This window comes from Rattus rattus, chromosome X (assembly GCF_011064425.1).
Source record: "Rattus rattus isolate New Zealand chromosome X, Rrattus_CSIRO_v1, whole genome shotgun sequence".
In the NCBI taxonomy this organism is placed as follows: domain Eukaryota; kingdom Metazoa; phylum Chordata; class Mammalia; order Rodentia; family Muridae; genus Rattus; species Rattus rattus.
This window is the reverse complement of record NC_046172.1, coordinates 75,309,902-75,336,444: the sequence shown is the minus strand read 5'-3', so window position 1 is coordinate 75,336,444 and position 26,543 is coordinate 75,309,902. Positions and strand designations below refer to the sequence as shown.

At 39.3% G+C, this 26,543-nt stretch overlaps 1 protein-coding gene and 1 pseudogene across 1 annotated transcript; one reads left to right on the top strand and one right to left on the bottom strand.

Moving 5' to 3' along the window:
- Positions 1–8,656: 8,656 nt before the first annotated feature.
- Positions 8,657–10,441, bottom strand: LOC116887998 (annotated as a pseudogene).
- Positions 10,442–10,820: 379 nt separating this feature from the next.
- On the top strand, positions 10,821–12,931 carry LOC116887997 (ATP-dependent RNA helicase DHX29-like). The gene is given in 3 exon segments (XM_032889423.1): positions 10,821–10,839; positions 11,355–12,290; positions 12,293–12,931. Coding segments are annotated over 3 exon segments (1,350 nt in total). The 3' UTR covers positions 12,688–12,931.
- Positions 12,932–26,543: the final 13,612 nt, after the last annotated feature.

Genomic DNA, 26,543 nt, shown 5'->3' with positions numbered 1-26,543 from the left:
GTCAATACTAGCCAGATTTAGTGTGATTCCTTTCTTAAAACTACACACTTAACACAACTCTTTCGACAAAGCCACACTTTTTTTTTTTTTCCAACAAAGCCATACTTTGTAATCATTCACAGACACCTCACTAACTGGGAGCCAAGCATGCAACTACAACAGCCCATGCCGGTAAATCTCACCCAAACCACCACTCCCTACTCTCCTCCTCCACCCAGGGTCTTTGGTCTGGAACAAAAACAGTCGAATCCTTTTGACTGGGCCATCTAAGTAAAACTTAGACAGTGGTGGTAAGAACAATGTAGACAATGACAGCCCAGCACTGTGGGGAAGAATAGTAGTTAGTGGACTGAAACCATTCTTGTGATGCTTTGGTAAAGAATGTGGCTGCTTTTTGCATTTGTCTTTGGCCAGAGGCTAAATTGTAGAATTTTGGATTAATGGGAATTGGCTGAAGAGATTTTGAGACAAGTCTAGTATGGACTAGAGTCACATGGTTAGTAGTAATCTTTCTAACAGACCTTCGATGTAAGTGGGACAAGAAAATTACAAAATGTACAGTGTGAGGAGAAAAAAGGACAACAGGAAGGGTGATGTTGGAGCCAGAGTTGTACTCAAGGAGATAAAAAATTTAGAGAATTGACTGAGCTAAATGGAATAAAGGGAGTAGTGACCTCAGAGCAAGGCCCCACACAGCTAAACTTCCATCTTGTCAAAAGAATTGAAGGAAAGCTTCAGTCATGAAGGAAACCATCAACAAGTCAAGGCTTCTACAATTATAAGTCATCCAGGTGTAGGCATAAATTTTTGTCAACCTATTTTAGTAAGTATTCAAACGCCCCTCTATCCCACCACAAGTAATAGGAAAGAAAAGCAGACCTATTGAGAAATAGTTCTTTTGGGGCAGGTCCAATCTTTGTTGTAAGGATATCAGCAATTCAGTCCCATAGCAAACACCAAATACGACTCAGCAGCTTCAGTCCAGTCCTCTTGGCAGGGAGACACCAGGCATGAACCAGCAGCTACAGTTCAATCCTGAAGAACTGCAAGGCTTGCCAACCACCTGAGGCCACAGAAGCAGTAAGAAGCTGCAGGAACCTCATGAGAAGTTCTTTGGTGAGTTTCCCTCTGGTGTCACCACAAGTGAAGCTCAGCAATGCAATGTAAGGTGAACCAATACATGTGTGACATCAGCGAACAATAGGAAGGCAGAACAAAGCAAGCCAATGCTCCAGTTCCCACTTTCTGTGGGGCTATATTTATATTCCTTCAACCAGGGGCCCAGGTTTCAGTCCTTGCTATTAGTAGAAGTTGGAAGTTTCAGGGGTATTCTGGCTTGAAAGTCAAAATAAAGAGGTTATGCAATCTCCCAACATGGTTGAGGAATGCTACTGAGGCCAGACATAAGGCAGGAGAGCCTCTGCACAAAGGCTCAGAGAGGCCAATGCATGAAGCATCAAAATTGAAGCCTTCCAAAACTTCAATGTTGGGGATGCCAGAGTCCTGGGCTACCTGCCCAGGAAAGTGGCACACCTGGTGTGGAACCAGCTCATGAGAGAGAAATGTGTTGCAATCAACAAAGTTGATAGGAGTTGGAGATCTGAAGAGCAGTTTGGCATCAGACATGGAGATGTAGAATTTGGAGTTGGCCCTGCTGGTTCTCGTCTTGTTTTGGTTCAATATTATATCACTATGCTCTCTTTCCTCCCTTTGGGAATGGCTATGCATTTCTTGTATAATGTATATTGTATGTTGGAAGTATATGATCTACTTTTTTATTTTTATTTTCTAAACGTAGAGCAGGAGACATGGCTTAGTCAGCAAAATGCTTGTCGCCCAAGTAAGAAGACCTGAATTCAGATTTCCATCACCCATGTAGAAAGAATTGGAAATCAGACAATTGTAATCCCAGTTCTGAAGAATTACCTCAGGGAATTGCTGCTGGCCAATCAGTCTAGCTGAGTCTGAAAACCTCAGATTAAAAGAGAGACAATCTACCAAAACAATAAAAATTGTGGCCAAGCCAAGCATGTTGATGCAGACATTTAGTCCTAGCAATTGGGAGGCAGATATCTGTGAGCTTCAGGCCAGCAGCCTGGTCTACCTAGCAAGTATACTGGCAGGCAGAGGTTTCATAGTAAGTGCATGTTTCCAAATTAATTAACTAATTAATTAGATGGTGAAGTGATGAAGGAAGATATCAGATGTTAGCTTATGGTATCTGCCCACTTATGCACATGATAATGCACCCACATCTGCCCCTACACATAAACATGCACACGCAACACTCCAATGAGTCAAATGCTTTTGAAAGGGATTTAAAATTGTATAATCTTTCCGTGTATTAGTTGGAAAAAGTGAAGCATATAAAGTTATATTTCAAATGCCCTATATCCATATCCCCACCTTTACCTCCACTTTCACCCTATACTGTTGAGGCATAACTGACTGCTGCTAGCAGCACAGCATGCATGTTGGAACATCAAAAGCAATAGACCCAAACTTTAATTGCTGGATTCTCTGAGACTTTGAAACTCCCTCCTTGAGAAAAGTTAAACTGAGGAAGTGCCATTTGCCTATCTGGATGGTGATCCAAAATGGCTTTTGAGAATTAAATCAATTTCATGTTCCCTACCATTATGTGATTTGCCAAATTCCCATAGGTGATAAATAGGAGAGCCAGGGCTTGTACTTAGATACCTTTGACTTCAAAAAAGTCCCAACATTCTGATCCTAGCCCTGTTCCCTGAGGGCTGGGGGATGCAGGCATTGAATCTGGAGTCAGGAAATAAGTGAAGTGACCTCATAGGGAATTTTTCCTACAGTACACTGCATAGTAGACTCACAAGCAGGAAGGAAGAGTCCTTGGGTTTGTCAGTAGCAGAACAGTGAGCAAATATGACATTTGTCACAATGCCATGGAGAAGGAAGATCTAGACTGAAACCGAAGCAAGCCCTTGCAAAACTCCCTCAGTGAAGTTAATCATTTGCAGAGACACAAAACAAATAGGCGATAGGAGTAGGAAAATCAACTTAGATCTTTTTGGGGCATTTCATCCAGATTCTGGGAAGTGTAATACGTTGGAAAGATAAGAGAGAGTGGGAGGTGGGGGGTGCAGGGGGCAGACTTTGTTTCTCCAGCTTGCAGAGCTAGCTTTGAATGGCAATACTAGCTTTATTATTCTCATGGTTCTTTTGCTTAATTTTTGTATTGAGAGTTTTATAAATGAACTTGACCTGCTTTGATCAATTCTATTCCCATTCCTTCCTCTCCAACTTCTCCCCTAGCCCCCCATACCACATGTGCTCTTATGTTTAAGCTGACTGAGTCCATTTATTACTGTCTGTGTAGACATGAGTTTAGAACTATCCACTGAAGTATGCACAGTTTCACAAGAGCCATATCCTGTAGAAAACTGACCCTTCCTTTCCAAGTAGTTATCAATTTCCAATGCTTTACATTCCAGTACTGAACTTACTTAGTTTACTCTTTCATGCCGCGGTTAGAATGCCCAATCCATGTGGAGGTCTGGTTTGTTCTATCTTATACAAAATATGCCCTTTTGGCGCTTGCACTGCTGTGTGTCAAATGCAATAATCAATGCATGGGTCATCCAGAGGATGTGTAAAGCCCTTCCTTTGGATGATGTTGTGATTCTAGTATCATATTCCAACTTCCTAACTGGCTTCTGGGAAACTAGTGATTCCTTCTCAAAACTCAGTAACGCTTTCTGACTACATTTGTTATTGCCTTCTGTTTACCTTGTGGCTGGCTGACTTTCTGCTGCAACACTTAGTAACTTTGGAAAGAGGCCACAATTGCTGCCACTGCCCTTGTTACAACCGTTTTCCAGGAGGTGGATAAAAACATAATCCAGATGAGATAGTTAGAGTGCATAGTAAACTCACTAAATACCCGTGTGACTTTGAATAAGTTCCTTTGTCTTCTCTGACTCTATTTCCTCATCTCTATAATGGGAAGAATATTGGTATATTTCTACCTCTGAGTAATGTTTTATCAACATTATTACTGTTTCTATGGCTTAATAAATTAGTGGTTTGTTTCACTCTTGTGCATAAATCAAGTGCAGTTGTTCATGACAGATTAATGGCTTTGTAAGTTCCATGACAGGAGAGAAGAAATTATAAAGAGAGACACATGTGTCTGTCAGACTACTGAAGCTATGAACCTTAAAGAATTAAAATTTCCCTGAGAATGCCATCCCAGGGAGACAGGAAAAGCTGTCATTCTAGCTCGCAGAAGAACTTGCCTCCTAGAAAAATATTTCACACAATGCCAACAAACATATCAATTTCCTGGGTTTTCAATTAACATATCCATATTTCCTAGGTTTTGTTTCTTCTACATTTTGTTATACAATTATAACACTGTTATACAAAACGGAAGAAAGGAAATCAGAGTATTTCTCTCCTTACTTTGGCTAAACAGCCAGTTTCTTTTATGTCATTAAGATGTGAAGAGGCTTATGTATGTTCAGTACATAGTAACTCAGAGGTCCAGCCTCTTTTCTGTCTTATAACTGCCTGTTTTGTACCCTTTCACTCTGGAATATCCTTCATGAAGCTGACAAACTGAGAAAAAATGATGATGGACTGGGATGTCTGCCTCTTTATCTCTTTGACTCAGTTGTAGTACAAATCCCTTCAATAACAATCACAACATCCATCCAAACTTAAGTCATTCTGAGAAACACAAACCATTCATAAGCCATTGTTTGCCAACAGTGTATTTGTCCAAATGGAAGGTGGGACATGGATATTTGAAAGGCAGTTATCTCTGTTTACAACTCTGCTCACTAAATATCTAAATGTACATTCCTTTCCTTACTTGGTATAATCTCCCTCCATCCCTAAAAGATGCTAACTACATGTAAGCAGTCCTGTGCAGCAGCAACCACACCTAACCCTTCTCTAAACATGGTTATTCTCTATTTTCTTTCTTTGATAACTCATTCTACTCTGTCTTCTCCATAGGCGTGTGTCTGTCCGTGTTTTGTGTGTGTGTGTGTGTGTGTGTGTGTCTGTATGTGCACACGCACGTGTACACAGACATGTACATATTGTTCAGTTGTATATATGCACATGGAGGCCAGAGGTAAACTTGGAGTCCCTTTCTGTATCATTCTCAACTTTCCTTGTTGAGACATGGTCCCTCACTGAACATGGTCCCCACGGATTGGATAGACCAGGGATCCAGAGATTCCCAAAGCTTGGACTGCAAGCGTATCTCTCCATACTAGGCTTTTATATGATTACTAGGGATCTAAATTCAGGTCCTTGTGGTTTCAAAACAAAGACTTTACCCAGGGAGCCACCTCCTTAGCTCTTCTCTGCTTTGTAACTGTATAGTTATATCTTTTAAAACCTCAGCAAGTTTTTACCAGTATTATTTGCTCAAATATCTTTTCTCCTTTTATCTACCTAATACAGCGCTTTACCCACGGGACATTCTTCCATGATCTGCTCTGCCTTCTTTTCTTTTTAATTTTCAAAATCAGATTTATTTTATAATTTATTATTAATTTTTTTATAAAAAATTATGTGGTTTCTTTATTATAAAACCTTATATAAAATGACTATATTATCAACTTCAGCTTTTTTTGGCAGCCATGGTTATTCATCAGGCACATTTTTTCTTAGACCACTGTCTTTACTGACACCACACAAAGTGGTTGCTAAACACATTGCAAGATTGGCCATATAAAGTAATTCTTTTCATGTCAAATAAAAAATACAAATGCAGTGTATATATCTTCCCCTAAAGCAGAAAGCAAAGTAAAGATATCACTGACTCAGCATTCCTTTTCTTTTTTTTTTTTTTTTTTTTTCTTTTTTCTTTTTTTTTTATTAACTTGAGTATTTCTTATGTACATTTGGCAAACATCCCCTTCCCTCCCCCCCCTTCCTTATGGGTGTTCCCCTCCCCACCCTCCCCCCATTGCCGCCCTCCCCCCGACAGTCTAGTTCACTGGGGGTTCAGTATTAGCAGGACCCAGGGCTTCCCCTTCCACTGGTGCTCTTACTAGGATATTCATTGCTATATTATTAATTTTTAATTGATTTTTAATTTAAAATTCTATGGGAAAGAGTAATTCTCCCTCTGTCAGAAGTCCTTGCATGATATTCCCTGGTCCTTGAGTAGAACTTGAGGAGTTGTAATGTGTGTGTGTGTGTGTGTGTGTGTGTGTGTGTGTGTAGCTATAAGTGCTAGGAATCCCAGGATCACTTGCTCTCTCCATTTTGACCAATTGTGGCTTTCTGAAACAGTCTCCATGTGCTGCAAAGAGAAGGCTCTTTGATGAAAACTAGGAGGTATACAAGAATTTAGAACACAGTTAGTAATCATACTGGCTTAGTAAGGTGGCAGTAATGGGTTAGTCTGGTTAGTTTTGTTATATGATTTTTTTCATTACTTTTTACTTTTTGTAATAAAGTATATGTGTACGGTTATACACACATATATGAACTATGCTAGTTTAGTAACGTGATGGTAGTAGGTTCTCCTCTAAGGTCTGCGATCGCACTAGCCCAAAGTAGTTGGCAAATTTTCTAATCTCAGGTATAATTTCCCTCTCGTTGAGCAGGCTGTGCATCCAATTAGACAGTTATTGGTTGCCACCAAGTTGTGAGTACACTGCTGCACCGTATAATTATCTTCTCATCTGGTCATTTCTATGGTTCATAGGCTTTACAACCAGGGAAGACTATCCATTGCTTCCCTCTCTTTGCAGATTTATGGTACCTTCTGGAACTGTCTAGACCAATTTTGTTGAGTATGAAAGAATGAACTTTCCATGGATCTTTGTTGAAGGATTGATTTAATCATTTTAACTAACAGGTCTCAATAGGTCTTTTTTTGGTTTGTTTGTTTAGGGACGCTTTAATTCTGAAGTTTTTGCACCTAGGATAGACTTTTGTATTTTTTTTTAAGCTCAAACGGATGAAAGAGTTTTATTCCATAAACTTCTGCACATTTGCATTCTTTTACAACAGATGTATTTATGTATTATATCAATTCATTTTTAGAAGGACTAATGAGTTGCAGTCAAAACAAACTATCATTGTTTGCAAATTAATCAAGCTCTATTATTTAGAGTTCTGCTTGCCTTGTTCATTGTAATCCACATGCCTTATATTTCCAGTTTGCCATAAACCTACAAATGAGAGTACGCATTACAACAATGCATTTCTATTGCTATTTCTCCACACTCACTGCAGAAGCAGTTTAATGTTGTCCTTGGTTGCTAATCAGAAGAGTCTGTAGTCTAGAAACATGTAGGGCTGGGATGTAGCTCGGTTGTTAGAGTGCTTGCCTAGCACACACCAAGCCTTAGGCTTGATCCTCAGCACTGTGTAATCCAAGCCTAGGTATGGGCAGAGAAATTCAAAGGTTGTCCTCAGATACCTAATTTGAGGCCACATTGGGCTGTAGGACACACTGTCTCAAAATAAAACAAAACTAAAACCCTAAAATCCAGATAATAGGCACCAACTATAAAGACTATCTATAGGGTTTGTGTGTATGTGTGTGTGTGTGTGTGTGTGTGTGTGTGTGTGTGTGTGTGTGTGTGTGTGTGTGTGTGTGTGTACATCAGTGTGTTGGGACAGAGGTTTGATATAAGGTGTCGTCCTCAATTGCTGTTCACTTAGCTTTTTGAGACAGGACCTTCTACTGAACATGGCACTGTTAGACTGTGTTAGGCTGGGCGGCCAGTGAGCTTTATGGATCTGCTTGACTTCACTGCCCAGCATTGACTGGTATTAGAGATTCCCACTAAGTCTCACATGCGGTCTTCATGAATGTGCAGCTTGCACTTTACTGACTGAACCATCTCCTCAGCCCAAGCCTATAGTTTTACGGGAAGCAAATATGTTTCAGAAATGCTTCCTCCCTAACCTCGATCAGTAATTTTACACACACGCGCACACACACACACACACACACGCGCACACACACACACACATATATGTAACATTACTGTGAATGTTATTATAGATCTTATAGAATGTAAGAGCTAAAAAAAAAACAGTTAAATTAGGGTACTGAAATAATTTTTGACAAATGTTCAAAAGCACCAAAAACTCATTAAAAACAATGCATAAGTTGGTCATAAACATCTTTCAACAATGGTGTTTGTAGCAGACACTGTTCCTCAGAAGCACACACTGATAGAAACCACAGTGCGCAGACTGAACCAAGCAGCAAATGCAGCCCTGGCTTATGATCAGACTGCAGCAGTAAGTTTGTGACTGGCTTTTAGGAGAGGGCAGTTCCATTAGACTGGTACACTTAGCAAGCAGGTAAGTACCGATTTTATCAAAGACTTCAAAGATGGGCAACACCAGGAAGGATCTGGTACATGAATGTAATACACAATTGACAATCTCACCGCAGATCGTGATAATCTGGAGGTAATTGATATCTGAAATTTCTCCCTGTTAGTGTGGTGTGCACAGAGGTTTAATCTTAAGAACAGAATAGTTCTTAAACAACAATTTACCGGCTTTCGGTGTCACATTAAGAAAATCATACTTCAAGCTCCAGAGTATGTGAGGCCATAAAACCTGAATAAAGTTTTATATGATAAAAATCCCACTGAGTAAATGGCTTATTGTAAGTTCAGATTCAATCTAATCATCCAAGAAAAAAGTAGTTTCCCCTCTTCTTTTATTCTATGTCCTTGATTGAATTGAACTTATTTATTCTTGGTCTATAGTTGTTGGTGTCTCTTCTGAATGTAATTTCGAGCTGAGACAAAAATTTCTTCATGCCAGCCAAAATAGTCTGAGGACTGTTTGCAACTGTGTTCTTACACGGATGATGACGCGATCTGCTAGGTAAGTGGCCATGATGAAGTCATGTTCTACAACAAAAGCTGTCTTCTTTGCATGGAGAATGAAATGTTTGACGGTCAAAGCTGCCATTAATCTTTGCTCAGAATCCAAATATGCAGATGGTTCATCAATTAAATAGTCGTCAGCCAAACAAAGAGCTAAAGCTACTCGCTGAAGTTCACCACCAGACTATGTCTGTACCTCTTGGCCAATGATGTTTTCAATCTATAGGGGCTTCATTACATCAGTTACCAACTGTGGATGAGTGTAAGCATCTCTGATCTTTTCATGTAGTGTTCATGTGGTGAACACTTCCTGTTGATTTAGGACTCACTTCCTGTTGATTTAGGACTGATTTTCTGTGGCTTAGAACTGACGTTTAGAACTGGTACTTCTCTTCCTTCATCTGGTTTAAGCCTTCCAGCAAGCATTCTGATAAATGTGGTTTTACCTGTACCATTTTCCCCCAGCATGACCATGATTTCAGAGTCAGTAACTCTACAGCTACAATCGCTAGCTCGAACTCTCCCATCTTTTTCTTCATCCCGGGATATTTATACATGCACATCTTTTTAACTTCTTCCTCATTTGCTGTCTTAGTTACCTTAAAGACAAGTGATGTATCCCTGAACCTCAAGCTCTCTTTGGAACATAGGCATCCAAAAATAGAGGTATGCCTTCTCTCACACTAAAAGACATAGTGACAGCACCATAAGCACTTGGCACACCATACAGACAGCGGATGAAATCAGACAGATAGTCTAGTACACTTAGATCATCACAATGATGTATTTATCTGGGTTTATTAAAGATTGCCTAGTAATGACAGCCTTTAAACTTTGCTGGAAATGGAGGTAACTAGAAGGTTCGTCAGACATAAAAATATCAGCTTTTTGTGCAAACGACGGCACAAGCAAATCTCTGCAACTCTCCTGAAAGATCTTTCCTTCTTTGAGGTGAGTTAAATCAAGCTGCTGACAGATGACTGCCTGGTTCTTCCTTTCATCTTTTTGGTCCAGAATAGAACCCATTGTCCCCTTTGCGGTCTTGGGAATTTGGTCTACATATTAAGGTTTGATAATGGCTTTTAGGTCATCTTCTAGAATCTTGGTGAAGTAATTTTGTAATTCAGATCCACGGAAATCTCTTGCCAATCAGGCGGATCATCATATTTTCCAAGGTTTGGATTTCACTTTCCCGCTAAAACTTTTAGTGCAGTTGACTTTCAAATACCATTAGTTCCAACTAATCCCAAAACTTCACCTGGACTAGGGATAGGCAACCTCTGAAGCTTGAAGGCATTGGTACAATAGCGATGTGTTGTTTCTTTTTCCAAGTTACTTGGCAAATTGACAATTGATAAGGCACCAAAGGGACATTTCTTAATACAAATACCACAACCAATACAAAGAGTTTCAGAAATCCATGCTATTTTGCTCTGGGGTGTGTGTGGGGTGGGGGTAAGCTCTATAGATATTTTTTCCATCTGGACCACGGGGCAACTCTTTTTGCACTCCTGTTGACATTTCTTAGATTTGCATTTATCGGGGTTGACAAGAGCAATTCTTGTTAACTTGTCTGCCATAATTGTAACACAGAATACCCAGCTCTTCTGGAGACAACGGTCCCCTTCCAATTCCAATGGGGCATGCAGTAGGCAAAGCAGGGCTACCGTCAGGTCTTAGCACAAGGCGTGTTCTTCGACTTTTGTATTTGTTATGAGTCCTACTTCACTCTTTTCTTATAGATATCTTCTTGCCCCAGTATCTATCCCCTTAAAGAGATCACTATTTCCATTTTAATTGTCATGGAGTACCTGCTTTAAATCAATTCACCATAAAAGTGTGAGTTATTTCTAGATTCCCATTTTTATCCCACTGATTTGTCTGCATGCTTGTAAGTGTTAAAACACACCATTTTTTTTATAAAGATAGTTTTTTATATAGGATGTTATAGGCTTTGAAATGGAGATATGCGAGCATGGTAGCATTCCTGTCCCTTAGAACTCACTATGCCATTTAGGATTAGTTTGTAAAGGGGGAAAGGGTTGTTGTTGCAATCTTGATAAGAATTGTAATGAGTGCTTCTCCTCTTCCTCCTCCTCCTCCTCTTCCTCCTCTTCCTCCTCCTCCTGTTCTTCCTCCTCTTCCTCCTCCTCCTCTTCTTCCTCCTCCTCTTCTCCTCTTCCTCCTCCCCTGTTCTTCTTCCTCCTGTTCTCCTCCTCCATCTCCTCTTCCTCTACCTCCTTCCTCCTCCTCTCAACCCTACTGTGCTGCTCTCCATGAACTCTACTGTATTCCTGTAGGGCACTCCCTTCCTCCTGTTCTGTCTGCTCCCCCTTAAGTCGCTTTCCTTTCCTCTCTCTTCTTGTGAGAGTTGGGCAGATCCTATTCTGTCAAGGCCTTCTCTGATGCTTCACTTTTTCTGCCACTCGATTTGACATCACTTTCAAACATGGGTACTTCCTTCCACAAACTAACTTTCCCTTCATTGTCTAGGATTAAAGATTGTCTTGGCAACAAACATCGCAGAGACGGGGATCACGATTCCTGATGTCGTGTTTGTCATCGACACTGGAAGAACAAAAGAAAATAAGTACCATGAAAGCAGCCAGATGAGTTCCTTGGTGGAGACCTTTGTCAGTAAAGCTAGTGCCCTGCAGCGCCAGGGGAGAGCCGGGAGGGTCCGGGACGGCTTCTGCTTCCGGCTGTACACGAGAGAAAGATTTGAAGGTTTTCTGGAGTATTCTGTACCTGAAATCCTGCGTGTGCCTCTGGAGGAGCTATGTCTTCACGTTATGAAATGTGATCTAGGCTCTCCTGAAGACTTTCTCTCCAAAGCCTTAGACCCTCCTCAGCCTCAAGTAATCAGCAATGCAATGAATTTACTCCGGAAAATTGGAGCCTGTGAACCCAGTGAGCCCAAACTGACTCCGCTGGGCCAGCACCTTGCCGCTTTGCCTGTCAATGTCAAAATCGGCAAGATGCTCATTTTCGGAGCCATATTTGGCTGTCTTGAACCAGTGGCAACCCTGGCGGCTGTGATGACGGAGAAATCTCCTTTCATCACACCAATTGGTCGAAAGGATGAAGCAGACCTTGCAAAGTCATCTTTGGCTGTGGCCGATTCGGATCACCTCACGATCTACAACGCATATCTCGGGTGGAAGAAAGCGCAGCAAGAAGGAGGCTTCCGCTCTGAGATCTCCTATTGCCAGAGGAACTTCCTCAACAGAACATCGCTGCTGACACTAGAGGATGTGAAGCAGGAATTAGTGAAGTTGGTGAGAGCAGCAGGATTTTCATCTTCTACCAGCTGGGAAGGAAGGACAGGCCCACAGGCGCTCTCTTTTCAAGACACGCCCTTCTTAAAAGCTGTGCTGGCTGCGGACTGTACACAGCGTGGGGAAGATCACATGTGTACAAAGTCAGTGGACGGACGGAAAAGCTGGCATGCATGGTGGAGACTGCCCAAGGCAAGGCACAAGTGCATCCGTCCTCTGTAAACCGCGATCTACAAACTTACGGGTGGCTCTTGTACCAGGAGAAGGTGAGGTATGCCAGAGTCTATTTGAGAGAAACGACCCTCATAACGCCTTTCCCAGTTCTGCTCTTTGGAGGGAACATAGAAGTCCAGCACCGAGAGCGGCTTCTGTCTGTGGATGGCTGGATCTATTTTCAGGCCCCGGTAAAGATAGCTGTTATTTTTAAGCAGCTAAGAGTTCTCATTGATTCTGTTTTAAGAAAAAAACTTGAAAATCCAAAGATGTCCCTTGAAAATGACAAGATTCTACAGATCATTACAGAATTGATAAAAACAGAGAATAACTGATGCTGGAATCCATGATTACCTGCTTCTAAAGTTAAGATAAAGATACAGTCCTGAAATTATGTGAAGGTCGGCTATCCCATTACATATTTCATTACCTGAAATGTTGGTACTAGCCATTAGCCTGAAGGCGGGGGTGGGGAAAACATTCTATCAACCTGGACTTTTCTAATCCTTTGTAATGATGATGATGCTCAATGTATTTGCCATGACATTTACAATAAATTCTTTGGTATCAAAAAAAAAAAAAGAATTGTAATGAGTATACAAATTGATAGAAAGAATAATATCATCTCATCAATATAATTTTTTTCTTCCCCAAGAGCCTAGGATAAAATTCCATTTCGTGTCTGTTTTTATTTGTTCCAAAAATACTTTATAGTTTCAGTGTACAAGTTTTCTATTCTTTGGTTAAGTTTATTCCTAGGAATTTTGATGTCTATTACTTGAGTATGAATTGAATTTTTAAATTTTTAAATTTGGACAGCCAAGCCCTGTGGTGGAACAGACACAGGATCCATAACCCTTCAGAATTCGATGTGTAATTTAAACTTTAGTAATGTTTCTTTTACAAATGTATGTACCAGCATGCACCCAGAACTGAGCTGAACTGGTAGCATAGCTCCCCTCACCCAAATCCCATGGGGGAGAAAGCTGGACCCTCAGAAGTGTGGGCACTTCTGAGAACTCAGAGGAGACAACTACTTTCCAACCACATTCCTGACCCAGGAGGAAATCACCTCTTACTGCTTTTAATGTTCTTTCTTTGTTTTCTGCATTTGGTTTTTTTTTTTTTTTTGTTTTTTTTGTTTTTTTATTCTTATGTGGTGGGAGGAATTTCTTTTCTATTCCAATCTACTTGAAGTTCTGTAAGCTTCCTGTATGTTTCTTTAGGTTAGGGAAATTTTTGTTGAAGATATTTACTGGCCCTTTAAGTTGGGAGTCTTCACTCTCTTCTATACCTATTATTCTTAGATTTGATCTTCTCATTGTGTCCTGGATTTCCTGGATGTTTTGGGCTAGGAATTTTTTGCTTTTTACATTTTCTTTGATGGTTGTGTGAATGTTTTCTATGGTATCTTCTGCCCCTGAGATTCTTTCTCCTACCTCTTGTATTCTGTTGGTAATGCTTGCATCTATGACTCCTGATCTCTTCTCTAGGTTTTCTATCTCCAGGGTTGTCTCCCTTTGTGCTTTCTTTATTGTTTCTATTGCCATTTTTAAATCCTGGATAGTTTTGTTCAATTCCTTCATCTGTTTGGTTGTGTTTTCCTGTAATTCTTTAAGGGATTTTTGTGTTTCCTCTTTAAGGGCTTCTACTTGTTTACTTGTATTGTCCTGTATTTCAAGGGCGTTACTTATGTCCTTCATAAATATTTATGTTCATCATCATCATCATCATCATCAAATGTAATTTTAAATGCAAATCTTGCTTTTCCAGTGTGTTTGGATATCCAGTATTTGCTTTGGTGGGAGAACTGGGCTCTGATGATACCAAGTAGTCTTGGTTTCTGTTGCTTCCCTCTCGCCATCAGGTTGTCTCTGGTGTTTGCTTGTCTTGCTGTCTCTGACAGTGGCTTGGCCCTCCTGTAGGCCTGTGTGTCAGCACTCCTGTGAACCTGTTTTCTTTCAGCCGGATCTGGGAAGAGAGAGCTCTGCTCTCAGGTGTGTAGGCACTCCTGGCAACTGACCTTAACTGCTCTTGGCGCAGTCAGCAACCGGAAAGGTCCTGCCTCTTACTGCTCTTAGGTCCCTGTGCCCAGGGGACACAGATGGCACTAGGCGATTTCCTCTGTGTAGGGAATGTGGGCAGAGAATAGTTTCCTCTGAGTTCTCAGGAGTGTCTGCACTTTGAGGGTCCAGCTCTCTCCCCCACGGGATTTGAGTACAGAGAGCTCCTGATTTTCAAATGACCTATGTTAGCCAACTCTCTCTGCCTACTCAAGTCTGCTACTGAATTCAGTAAGGGATTTTAGGAGAAAGTTGTATTTTCAACTGCAAAGTTTCTTATTGGTTTGTTTTTATGCTTCAATTTCTTGGCTTCTTTTAAATCGTTCCACAAGATTTCCTTTGGCTCTTTGAGCATAAATTACTTAAAGACCTTGTCTAGTTATTTCAATATGTATGTCCTAGGAGGAAATTTCCTATTAATTTACTTTTGCTCACAATATATTGGCTGTATCTTTCATATTTTTGCATGTTATATATTTTTATCAAATCCTGGGACTTTTGAATATTAAAATAGGCAATTCTGGCCATCAGATTTTATCCCTTGTTTTAGTTGTTATCCATATTTAGTATAGTTTTTATTCTTTATTTAGGTATTACTTTGCCATTTTTTGTAATCAAACACTTAACAGAAAAAAAAACATTTAAAGGGATAATTATTTATTTCTTCCATGACTTTAAGGATTCAGTCCATTTTGATGGGGTCTGAGGGTGAATAGGGGCAGCTCACTCAATGGCAGAAGGTCAGAGGTTGTTCACATTACAGCATAAAAAAAAAAAAAAAAAAAAAAAAGAAAATGGAGCCAGAAACTACTAAGGATCATATACCCTCGAGAACGAGTTGAGAGAAACCCTTACTCCAGTGAGGGTTTAAGCCTTTATAACCTCTAAAAATAGTGAGGGCAACTGGGTACCAAGTGTTCAGGCTGTGTGTTTATGGGCTCCATTTCAGTTGTCAGCAATTATTTTCCTGACTAGTTTCATAAAATTTATATTCTCTTTGTGTATATTAAATAAAGGCTTTCCTATATTAGGTTAATGGCCCGTGTATTTATTAGGACATGCCTTCAATATGTAGTATGGCTGTTTGGTTGTATTAACTCTTTCTAGCTGTTATTTCCTGTTTGCCCAGAACAGGGCAGTCAGTCAGACATTAGCAGATATCAGGTTTGTGTTCTATTTCTTTCTTTCTTTCTCTCTCTCTCTCTCTCTCTGTCTCTCTGTCTCTCTTTCTCTGTGTGTGTGTGTGTGTCTGTGTGTATCAGCTTTCCCACTAGAAAGGTATCACAGTAATCAAAATAAATCCATTTAAAAAATGCCCATTATTCCCCTTGTGGTACTTCTCTCTAGAATATAAGCTGTTGTCTGAAAGACCAAAATTGAGCTGAAAAAATCAATGTAATTCAATTAAATTCAATTAAAAATTTTTTTTCTATTCTCACACTACCAAATTTTTTCTTAATTATTGCTTTATCTAGTTTATTTAGCTTTTTGGTTAGTGTCCACGGTTTTAGAAAAGGTGGTTATAGCCACTGTTGCTAGTTTGTTGATTTTGTGATATTATAGGGTTTTAGAGTTCTCTATTCTGAGACCTTTTCTCTGAGTGAGGCATGTCAGTTAATTGTTTTTTGTTAAAGATATCTTTATCTTGAATTCTTTTTTGGATCCATTAGAACCTAGCATGCTATACATTTCTTAGGGCATATTTGACTGTTTTATAACTTCTTTTTAAATTTAAGACAATATAAGGGTTTTTTTTTTCATTTAAGTAACAATATAATGTGTTAGCAGGTAAATAGTAACTGTGCTGGTGAGTTTCTTTGTCAACCTTACAGTCATTTAGGAACAAGGAGCCTCAATTAAAAAACTACCTCTATGAAAACTCGTAGCTCTGAGTGCCTGCAGAAAGAATCAGGAAAGAGCATATGTCACCAGCTTGACAGCACACCTAAAAGCTCTAGAACAAAAAGAAGCAAATACACCCAGGAGGAGTAGAAGGCAGGAAATATTTAAACTCAGAGCCGAAATCAGCCAGGTAGAAACAAAAAGGACTATACAAAGAATCAACAGAACCAAAACCTGTTTCTTTGAGAAAATCAACAAGATAGATAAACCCTTAGTCAAACTGACCAGAGGACACAGAGAGTGTGTTCAAATTAACAAAATCAGAAATGAAAAGGGAGACATAACTACAGATTCAGAGGAAATTCAAAAAATCATCAGATCATACTACAAAAGCTTATATTCAATAAAACTTGAAAATCTGGAGCAAATGGACCATTTCCTAGACAGATTCCAGGTACCAAAGTTAAAGCAGGAATAGACAAACCACTTAAACAACCCCTTAACTCCTAAGGAAATAGAAGAAGTCATTAAAAGTCTCACAACCAAAAAGAGCCCAGGTCCAGATGGGTTCAGTGCAAAATTCTATCAGACCTTCATAGAAGACCTCATACCAATACTATCCAAACTATTCCACAAAATTGAAACAGATGGAGCACTACAGAATTCCTTCTATGAAGCCACAATTACTCTTATACCTAAACCACACAAAGACCCAACAAAGAAAGAGAACTTCAGACCAATTTCCATTATGAATATCAATGCAAAAATACTCAGTAAAAAAAAAAATTCTTGCAAACCGAATCCAAGAGCCCATCAAAACAATCATCCACCATGATTAAGTAGGCTTCACCCCAGAGATGCAGGGATTGTTTAATATAGGGAAAACCATCAACGTAATCCACTATATAAAAAAACTGAAAGATAAAAACCACATGATGATTTCATTAGAGGCTGAGAAAGCATTTGACAAAATTCAACACCCCTTCAGGATAAAAGTCCTGGAAAGAACAGGAATTCAAGGCCCATACCTAACATAGTAAAAGCCATATACAGCAAACCAGTTGCTAACATTAAACTAACTGGAGAGAAACTTGACACAATCCCACTAAAATTAGGGACTAGACAAGGCTGGCCACTCTCTCCCTACTTATTCAATATAGTTCTTGAAAATTCTAGCCAGAGCAAGCAGACAACAAAAGGAAATCAAAGGGATACAGATTGGAAAGGAAGAAGTCAAAATATCACTATTGCAAATGATATGATAGTATATTTAAGTGATTCCAAAAGTTCCACCAGAGAACTACTAAACCTGTTAAACAACTTCAGCAAAGTGCCTGGGTATAAAATGAATTCAAATAAATCAGTAGCCTTCCTCTACACAAGAGCGAAACAAGTCCAGAAAAAGATTAGGAAAACAACACCCTTAATAATAGTCCCAAATAACATAAAATAGTTCAGCATGACTTTAACCAAGCAAGTGAAAGATCTGTATGATAAGAGCTTCAAGCCTCTGAAGAAAGAAATTGAAGATCTCAGAAGATGGAAAGATCTCCCATGCTCATGGATTGGCAGGATTAATAGAGTAAAAAATTTTCCATTTAACCAAAAGTGATCTACAGATTCAATGTCCAATACTTCAGAGAGTTAAACAGAACAATTTGCAAATTCATCTGGAATAACAAAAAACCCAGGATAGCTAAAACTCTCCTCAACAATAAAAGGACTTCAGGGGGAATCACTATCCCTGAACTCAAGCAGTATTACAGAGCAATAGTGATAAAAACTGTATGGTATTGGTACAGAGACAGGCAGATAGAACAGTGGAACACAATTGAAGACCCAGAAATGAACCCACACACCTATGGGCACTTGATTTTTGACAAAGGAGCCAAAACCATCAAATGAAAAAAACATAGCATTTTCAGCAAATGGTGCTGGTTCAACTGGAGGTCAACATGTAGAAGAATGCAGATCGATCCATGCTTATCACCCTGTACAAAGCTTAAGTCCAAGTGGATCAAGGACCTCCACATCAAACCAGATACACTCAAACTAATAGAAGGAAAACTAGGGTAGCATCTCGAACACATGGGCACTGGAAAAAATTTCCTGAACAAAACACCAATGGCTTATGCTCTAAGATCAAGACTAGACAAATGGGATCTCATAAAACTGCAAAGCTTCTGTAAGGCAAAGGACACTGTAGTTAGGACAAAACGGCAACCAACAGATTGGGAAAAGATCTTTACCAATCCTACAACAGATAGAGGGCTTATATCCAAAATATACAAAGAACTCAAGAAGTTAGACAGCAGGGAGACAAATAACCCTATTAAAAAATGGGGTTCAGAGCTAAACAAAGCATTCACAGCTGAGGAATGCCGAATGGCTGAGAAACACCTAAAGAAATGTTCAACATCTTTAGTCATCAGGGAAATGCAAATCAAAACAACCCTGAGATTTCACCTCACACCAGTGAGAATGGCTAAGATCAAAAACTCAGATGACAGAAAATGCTGGCGAGGATGTGGAAAAAGAGGAACACTCCTCCATTGTTGGTGGGATTGCAGACTGGTACAACTATTCTGGAAATCAGTCTGGAGGTTCCTCAGAAAATTGGACATTGAACTGTCTGAGGATCCAGCTATACCTCTCTTGGGCATATACCCAAAAGATGCCCCAACATATAAAAAAGACACGTGCTCCACTATGTTCATAGCAGCCTTATTTATAATAGCCAGAACCTGGAAAGAACCCAGATGCCCTTCAATAGAGGAAGGGATACAGAAAATGTGGTACATCTACACAATGGAATATTACTCAGCTATCAAAAACAATGCTTTTATGAAATTCATAGGCAAATTGATGGAACTAAAAAATATCATCCTGAGTGAGGTAACCCAATCACAGAAAAACACACATGGTATGCAGTCATTGATAAGTGGCTATTAGCCCAAATGCTTGAATTACCCTAGATGCCTAGAACACATGAAACTCAAGACGGATGATCAAAATGTGCATGCTTCACTCCTTCTTTAAAAGGGGGAACAAGAATACCCTTGGCAGGGAATAGAGAGGCAAAGATTAAAACAGACACAGAAGGAACACCCATTCAGAGCCTGCCACACATGTGGCCCATACATATACAGCCACCCCATTAGACAAGATGGATGAAGCAAAGAAGTGCAGGCAGACAGGAATTGGATGTAGATCTCTCCTGAGAGACACAGCCAGAATACAGCAAATACAGAGGCGAATGCCAGCAGCAAACCACTGACCTGAGAGCGGGACCCCGTTGAAGGAATCAAAGAAAGAACTGGAAGAGCTTGAAGGGGCTCAAGACCCCATATGTACAACAATGCCAAGCAACCAGAGCTTCCAGGGACTAAGCCACTACCTAAAGACTATACATGGACTGACCCTGGACTCTGACCTCATAGGTAGCAATGAATATCCTAGTAAGATCACCAGTGTAAGGGGAAGCCCTTGGTCCTGCTAAGACTGAACCCCCAGTGAACGTGATTGTTGGGGGGAGGGCGGTAATGGAAGGAGGATGGGGAGGAGAACACCCATATAGAAGGGGAGGGGGAGGGGTTAGGGAGAGTTGGCCCAGAAACCTGGAAAGGGAATAACACTCAAAATGTAAATAAGAAATACTCAAGTTAATAATTAAATAAAAAGAAGAAACTACCTCTATAAGATTGCCTTTAGACAACTCTATGGAGACATTTATTGATTAATGGCTGACATGGGAGGGCCACTGTGAGTGGTACCACTCTTTGGCAGGTAGTCCTGAGTGATATTAAAGGATAGGTAGAACAAGTCCTGTGAAGAAAAATAAGCAGTATTTTTTTTCATAGCTTCTGCTTTAGTTCCTGCTTCTTGATTTCTGCCTTGAATTCCTGCCATATTTTTTTTTCATGATAAAGTGTCCTGAATTAAGCATTTTCCTATCCAAGTGTCTATTAGTCATGGTATTTTATCACCCAATAGAACACAAACCAATATAGAGATTGGTGTCAGGAGGGAGGTATTTCTTTGACAGATCTGATTATGCTGTTTCAGGGGAGGATGTGGAAGTGTTTAGAACTTTAGGCTGGAAAAATCCATTAGTTCTCAGAGCTTAATGAACTATTATGGGAACTTGGAAGATAACGTTGAGAGTAGTCTGGATGATGGAGGACTGGCTGATGAGTTTAAGAGTAAAGTCCTAAAGATTCTGTCAAGGCTGCTCATATACTTTAAATTAAGAATCTGTAATTCTAGTCAGTGGGGCTAAAGCTTTAATTAAGAGACCAGAGTCACTGAAACTTTTACTTTACTTGAAAAGTCAATTAGCAGTGATTAACAGGAGATCAGCGTTGTTTGGTTGGAATTTTCAGACAGAATTTTCCCAGGGTCAGCATACAGAAGGTGTGGTCCAAAGGAGGTCACTGCTCCATTTCATGCTGGCAGCTGAATTTGACAATGCATACGGGTCTCTCACATAGTACTGGTTTAGGCTTAATGAGAGCTACTCCATTTAAAGGGGCCATGGAGAACAACTGATAGTCGGCACCATGTGGCATGGTCAGAATCACTAAAGAAAGTGCAAGGAGCTATTGGTGATGATGCAGCTTGTGGAGATCCAAGCAGGACTCTGGAGTGGCCACAATTAACAGCAGCAACTATGGCACGGAGCCAGCCTGAGCCTGAGTCATTCTGTGCATACAATGAAAGGGAGAACCAGAGCAATGGAGTTGCCTAAGCCAATGACACTATGCATGAATCCCAGATACTGGACACTGAATTATTTATACTGTTGGAAATAGTTTTGATTTGACATAATCATGACTGTGTTGTTTATTCCCCTAATTGGAGCAAAATATTTGAAAATATTTTTCATTCTATAGGAGTTCACAGTTGAGAGACTTAATTAAACTTTTAAGGAGACATCAGAGTCCCTGAAACAACACTTTTACTTTACTTGAAAAACCAATGTGAGATTGTGCACTTTGTTTTGTTTTTTTTGTTTTTGTTTTTTTTTCTTTTTTTTTTATTTATTTATTTATTTATTTTTATTAGCTTGAATATTTCTTATATACATTTGAGTGTTATTCCTTTCCGGTTTCGAATAAAAACATCCCCCTTCCTCCCCCTTCCTTATATAGGTGTTCCCTCCCCACCCCCTCCCCCATTGCTGCCCTCCCCTGACAGTCTAGTTCACTGGGGGTTCATTCTTAGCAGGACCCAGGGCTTCCCCTTCCACTGGTGCTCTTACTAGGATATTCATTGCTACCTATGAGGTCAGAGTCCAGGGTCAGTCCATGTATAGTCTTTGGGTAGTGGCTTAGTCCCTGGAAGCTCTGGTGGCTTGGCATTGTTGTACATATAAGGTCTCGAGCCCCTTCAAGCTCTTCCAGTTCTTTCTCTGATTCCTTCAACGGGGGTCCTATTCTCAGTTCAGAGGTTTGCTGCTGACATTCGCCTCTGTATTTGCTGTATTCTGGCTGTGTCTCTCAGGAGCGAGAGATTGTGCACTTTGAAAGCACTGAAATTTTTAAAGACTGGAACTTTTAAAGTATGACTTATATTGTGATATTAGTATAAACATGACATCTTTGGGACAAACACAAAAGGAAAGTTTATTGTTTTATAGTGGTGTATTCGTCAAATGACAATGGATCAATTGTATTGGTTAGTTTTTGATTGTTTTTTTTTAATCAACTTGACACAAGCTGATAATTATCTGAGAAGAAGGATCCTTAGTTGAGAAAATGTACCCATCAACTCTCACCGTGGATGGTGCTACCTACCCCTGGGCAGTTGGTCCTGGATGGTAGAAGAAAGCAGGTCAAGGTGTTTTAATCACAGCAACAGAAAGTAGACTACTACGGCGCTTATGTAAAGTGTTTCAACTTATTTTAAAACTGCAAGGGAGGGGGGGAGGTGGCCCAATAGATTTCAACAAGTCCAACTTGCCACCGAGCCTAATCCTGATAACCTGAGTTTAATCTTAAAGACTGAAATGGTGAAGGAGAGGAAGTTCTCTAATTTCCACATATGCAATACAGCACATATACCCCTTTAATCAGTCAATCAATACATGTAATAAAACACAAAAAGGAGGATGACAGAGATATCTTAGTAGGATCTTAGCAGATAAAGTAACTGTTCTGCAAACATGAAGGCCTAGAATCCATGCAAAAAGAAAGCCAGGTATGGTGGGTCCCCTTGTAATCCTAGTACTAGGGAAACTGACAAGGGTGAGGTAGAGACAAATGGAAACAGGACAATCCCTGAGGCTCATGACTCAGCCAGCCTAGCTTGTTTGGCAGACTCCAGTCAGTGAGAGATCCTATTTCAATAAACATGTAGGACAGCTCCTGAAGAATGGCAGGTTACTGGGGTGACCTCTGTTCTCCACATGTACAAACATGCACCTGCACACATATGAACACAAAATCTCAAACAAAACAGAAAGGACAGTAATTATGGACATAGTAAATTAAGTCAAGATTATGTTCATCTTTGTGTCAGTGCACTCATAAAATGCCTTGTCGAAAAATTGCATATAAATTCAAAATACTTGGAAATGTGCAAATAGCTCTGTAACCTTGCCGATATCCCTGCTCTTTTGTAGGGTCTCTATTGGTTTCTTGTGGCTGATATAGCATGTTGTCACAAAGTCTGATGAAAACAACAAAAAATATTTCCTAACATCCCTGGATATCATAAATCCAGAGTAGATTTACTGTGAAGATATGAAAATACAGGCAGCATTGTATCCTATTTTGAGGCACTAGGAGAAAATTAATTCATTCCTTGACCTATCAGACTTTAATCCAACCTTAAAGCCACCGATATTGCATCTTCATAGCTCTCTCTGCTTCTCCTTATTACATTACCTTCTTCAGTGATTAAATACACCTCTGCCTCCCTCTTAAAAGAACATTAGTTAACCACCTGGATAGTTGAGGGTAATCCCTCCATCTGAAGATCCTTAATTGTGTTCATTTGCAAGGTTTCTTTTTTCTTATAAATTAAAATTCATAGGTTACACAGTTTAGGGTATTCACAACTACGAGAACCCTCATTCAGCCTAGCACAAGAATCAATCACATTACTACATTTAACTGCCGAGGAATAGATGGAAATTTTAGCTACGCCTCACTGGCTGCACATTTTCCAGAATTCTCCTTCACCATGGCGCCAAGAGTCCTACAGAGAACTTTTCTCCATAAGGATTTGAAAAAAAAGATAATGAATGCAAAATGCTTAGCATAATACCTGGCTCAGAGTAAACACATGACAAAGCAGATTACGCATTGTTATTATTCCAGCCCTCTAGTATGCTGCTATATATGCAGGTTCTCCCGCTACCTCTTTTGTTTGTTTTTGTTTCTAGTACCTGAACTTTTTTTATTAACTATACATCATTACACGGAGTGAATATTAATTCTGTGTTTTCATCGTCTCAGTGGCTTTAATGATTTTAGCCAGCTCCTTGATAGATTAGATTCAATCAGCATTTTGTTTTCATAGTGATGTGCAGGATGATGAGGTGTGCTATGAATAGCAAATGTGTCGTCTATGTCATTTTCCCATTTGTTTGATTTGCATTACAAGAATTATACTGTCCATAGATTTTTGTACAAATCTCAAGGTGGTTGTCCATTTAGTAGTTAGTGATTTAGATTTTTTTAAAAAAAACTAGATGATACATCCATATATTTGACTAATTTGGCACAGATCAACTATAATTATTTCTAATCAGTTTAAAGCCTTCCAAAATTGCCCCTTCATCAAAAGATCTCTGGGGTCTAAGGGCTAAGTGGATGCATTTGCGTCAATGTATACAGCCATGGTCTGTAAGTTTTCCAAGATTGCTAAAGATAAATGCACTTATTTCTTTTTTCTTATGCTTCTCAGTGAAATTTCTTGTATACCTCTGAGCAATATCATTTATTTTGGAGAGCACTAATTTCAAGTGAATAAAGCTTTACTCTCAAGGTTTCTACACCTCTTTATGGAATACATCAGTTTTCAGTTTCCGAGATGCTTTTGCATATGATATAAAAACTTCTCACATCATTTCTTAAAAATAAAGTCTTTTCCTAAAGTGTTTTAGCTAGTTTAGGCATTTTGATACAGCATGAGAATTTAGGGAAAGTTTTTTTTTTCTCCAAAAAGAAATTACCTTGGAAAAGAAGTTTAGGAAGTACTATCCATTACTGCTCAAAGTGATAAGAAAAATGACAGTGTTCAGTAAGATTTGGGACGGGACATATAATTAACTTCCTTGTGAACATCTTGGAAGAGGGGTTGGAAAGAATGGAAGAGTGAGAGAATGTGAAATGCCTTTATCTGGATCCGATACGTGTAGTGTTCTTGTGAAATCAAAGCACCATGTTTACCTGCCCAACATTCGCACAAGATCAAGACAGTTCCGAACTGCATCATGAAATCGGAAAGAGCTCCCAAGATGCCCCTCCACAGAGGAGATATTGACCACATAGGGGTACAGCCACTGGTAGATTTTCCATGTCCCAGTGGATGCCCTTACAGCCATGTGCATATGGGCATGATAGGACCCAGTGGGTTAAAATTGACTAATCGATTTTAAAAAGGAAAAATAAGGCCTTTGGAGTTTGGTGGAGGCTATATTACGTGTGCATATCAGTATGGGTAGAACTGTCATCTTTAAAGTATTTGGTGTTTCAATCTATAAATATGGTTTATCTTTTCAGATGTCACTTATTTTTAAAAATAAAAATTTATATGAAAATAAAACACAAATGTTCTAGTAAAGGACAATATAACAACAAATTATTCCAAATCACGATTGTTCTCCAGTCCTTTCTTTTAATGGCTTACTTTTTCTCTTTGAGAAAAAAATCATCAAGTGTTTTCCAAATCAATTACTCTTCTCCTAAATTAGGCAATCTTTGGAGTGGTATATTTCTTCCCCACATTAATTTCAATAGTTTCTTTTCTTTCTTTATTATGTATATATATAATATATGTAATATGTATATATACATATATATACAGTACACTGTAGCTGTCTTCAAACACAGCATAAGTGGGCATTGGATCCCATTACAAATGGTGAGTCACAATACTGGATACAATGAGAAAACTGGCTGAACAAGTGAGGGGAAGCAAGCCAGTAAAAGGTACTCGTCTATGGCCTCTGCTTCTATTCTTGCTTCCAGATTCATACCCTGATTGTTTCTATAATGATTTTCCTCATTGATAGACTGTGGCCTGAGATTATAAACTGAAATAAATAATTACTTATACAAAAAAAAAAAAAAACAAATGGTGAGTCACCATGTGGTTGCTGCGAATTGAAGACCTCTGGAAGATCAGTCAGTCCTCTTAACTGCTAAACCATCTTTCTAGCCTTTGCAATGGTTTCCTAAGGTTCATATAAATTGTGACGGATGTACTCAAAGTTAAGTTGATACGTAAAATGATCATTTGCTCTATTCATTAACTTAGAGTGGGTTGTAGGCATACCAAGAACTGAAAAACCCAGAAACCCAAGAACCAAGACAGCATTTCTTTGCCTATCTAAATCTTCATGCTGCAAGATTTGATTATAAAATTCCAAGTCACTTTCACTATTATTATGGAAGGCTGATGCTTTCTTTAAAAAGTGGTTTCTCTGGATGTGTGCTCTAATATTTTAGTGTCCTGATACCATGTGTATACATTGTTGTCATATCCTGTGTCCTATAATGCACACTTCTTCAAATAAGCCCTATTGACTTTGTTCTTAGCTCCTTCTGTACATGGGTCTCAAATATAGCTTCCCTGTATGTATGTGCAAGAGGTCCTTAACTCAGTTCTCCAGAACAAAAATTTTCCCTTATTGCAAAAAATGTGAGATTATGTATATAAATTGAATTTTTGTTCTGCCTACTTGAGAGTGCATATTAATCCACCAGAATCGAATCAAAATTTGTAACCTGCTTCTTCATTTGTGTCCTATGTATAATTTGATGAGCCCTAAATAGAGAGACCAAAGGAACCTCCAGATATATTTAGGGATTGTCATGGTGCATTGACCTCTAAGACATGGCATGACTGTGAACATATTAAATTCAAATTAAGCATGAATATTTTCATGAGATATGAGATTATCCTATTAAAATTCCCTTACAGAAAAGGGTTATTGTGATCAGACACTCACCTGATATTCTAGCCACTTCCCACCCCGTTTCTGCCCAGGTACACACAACCCTACTTAGGTGCACTTGGTCTCAGAGTAAGATAGAATATATAGGAGAGTGTGACTT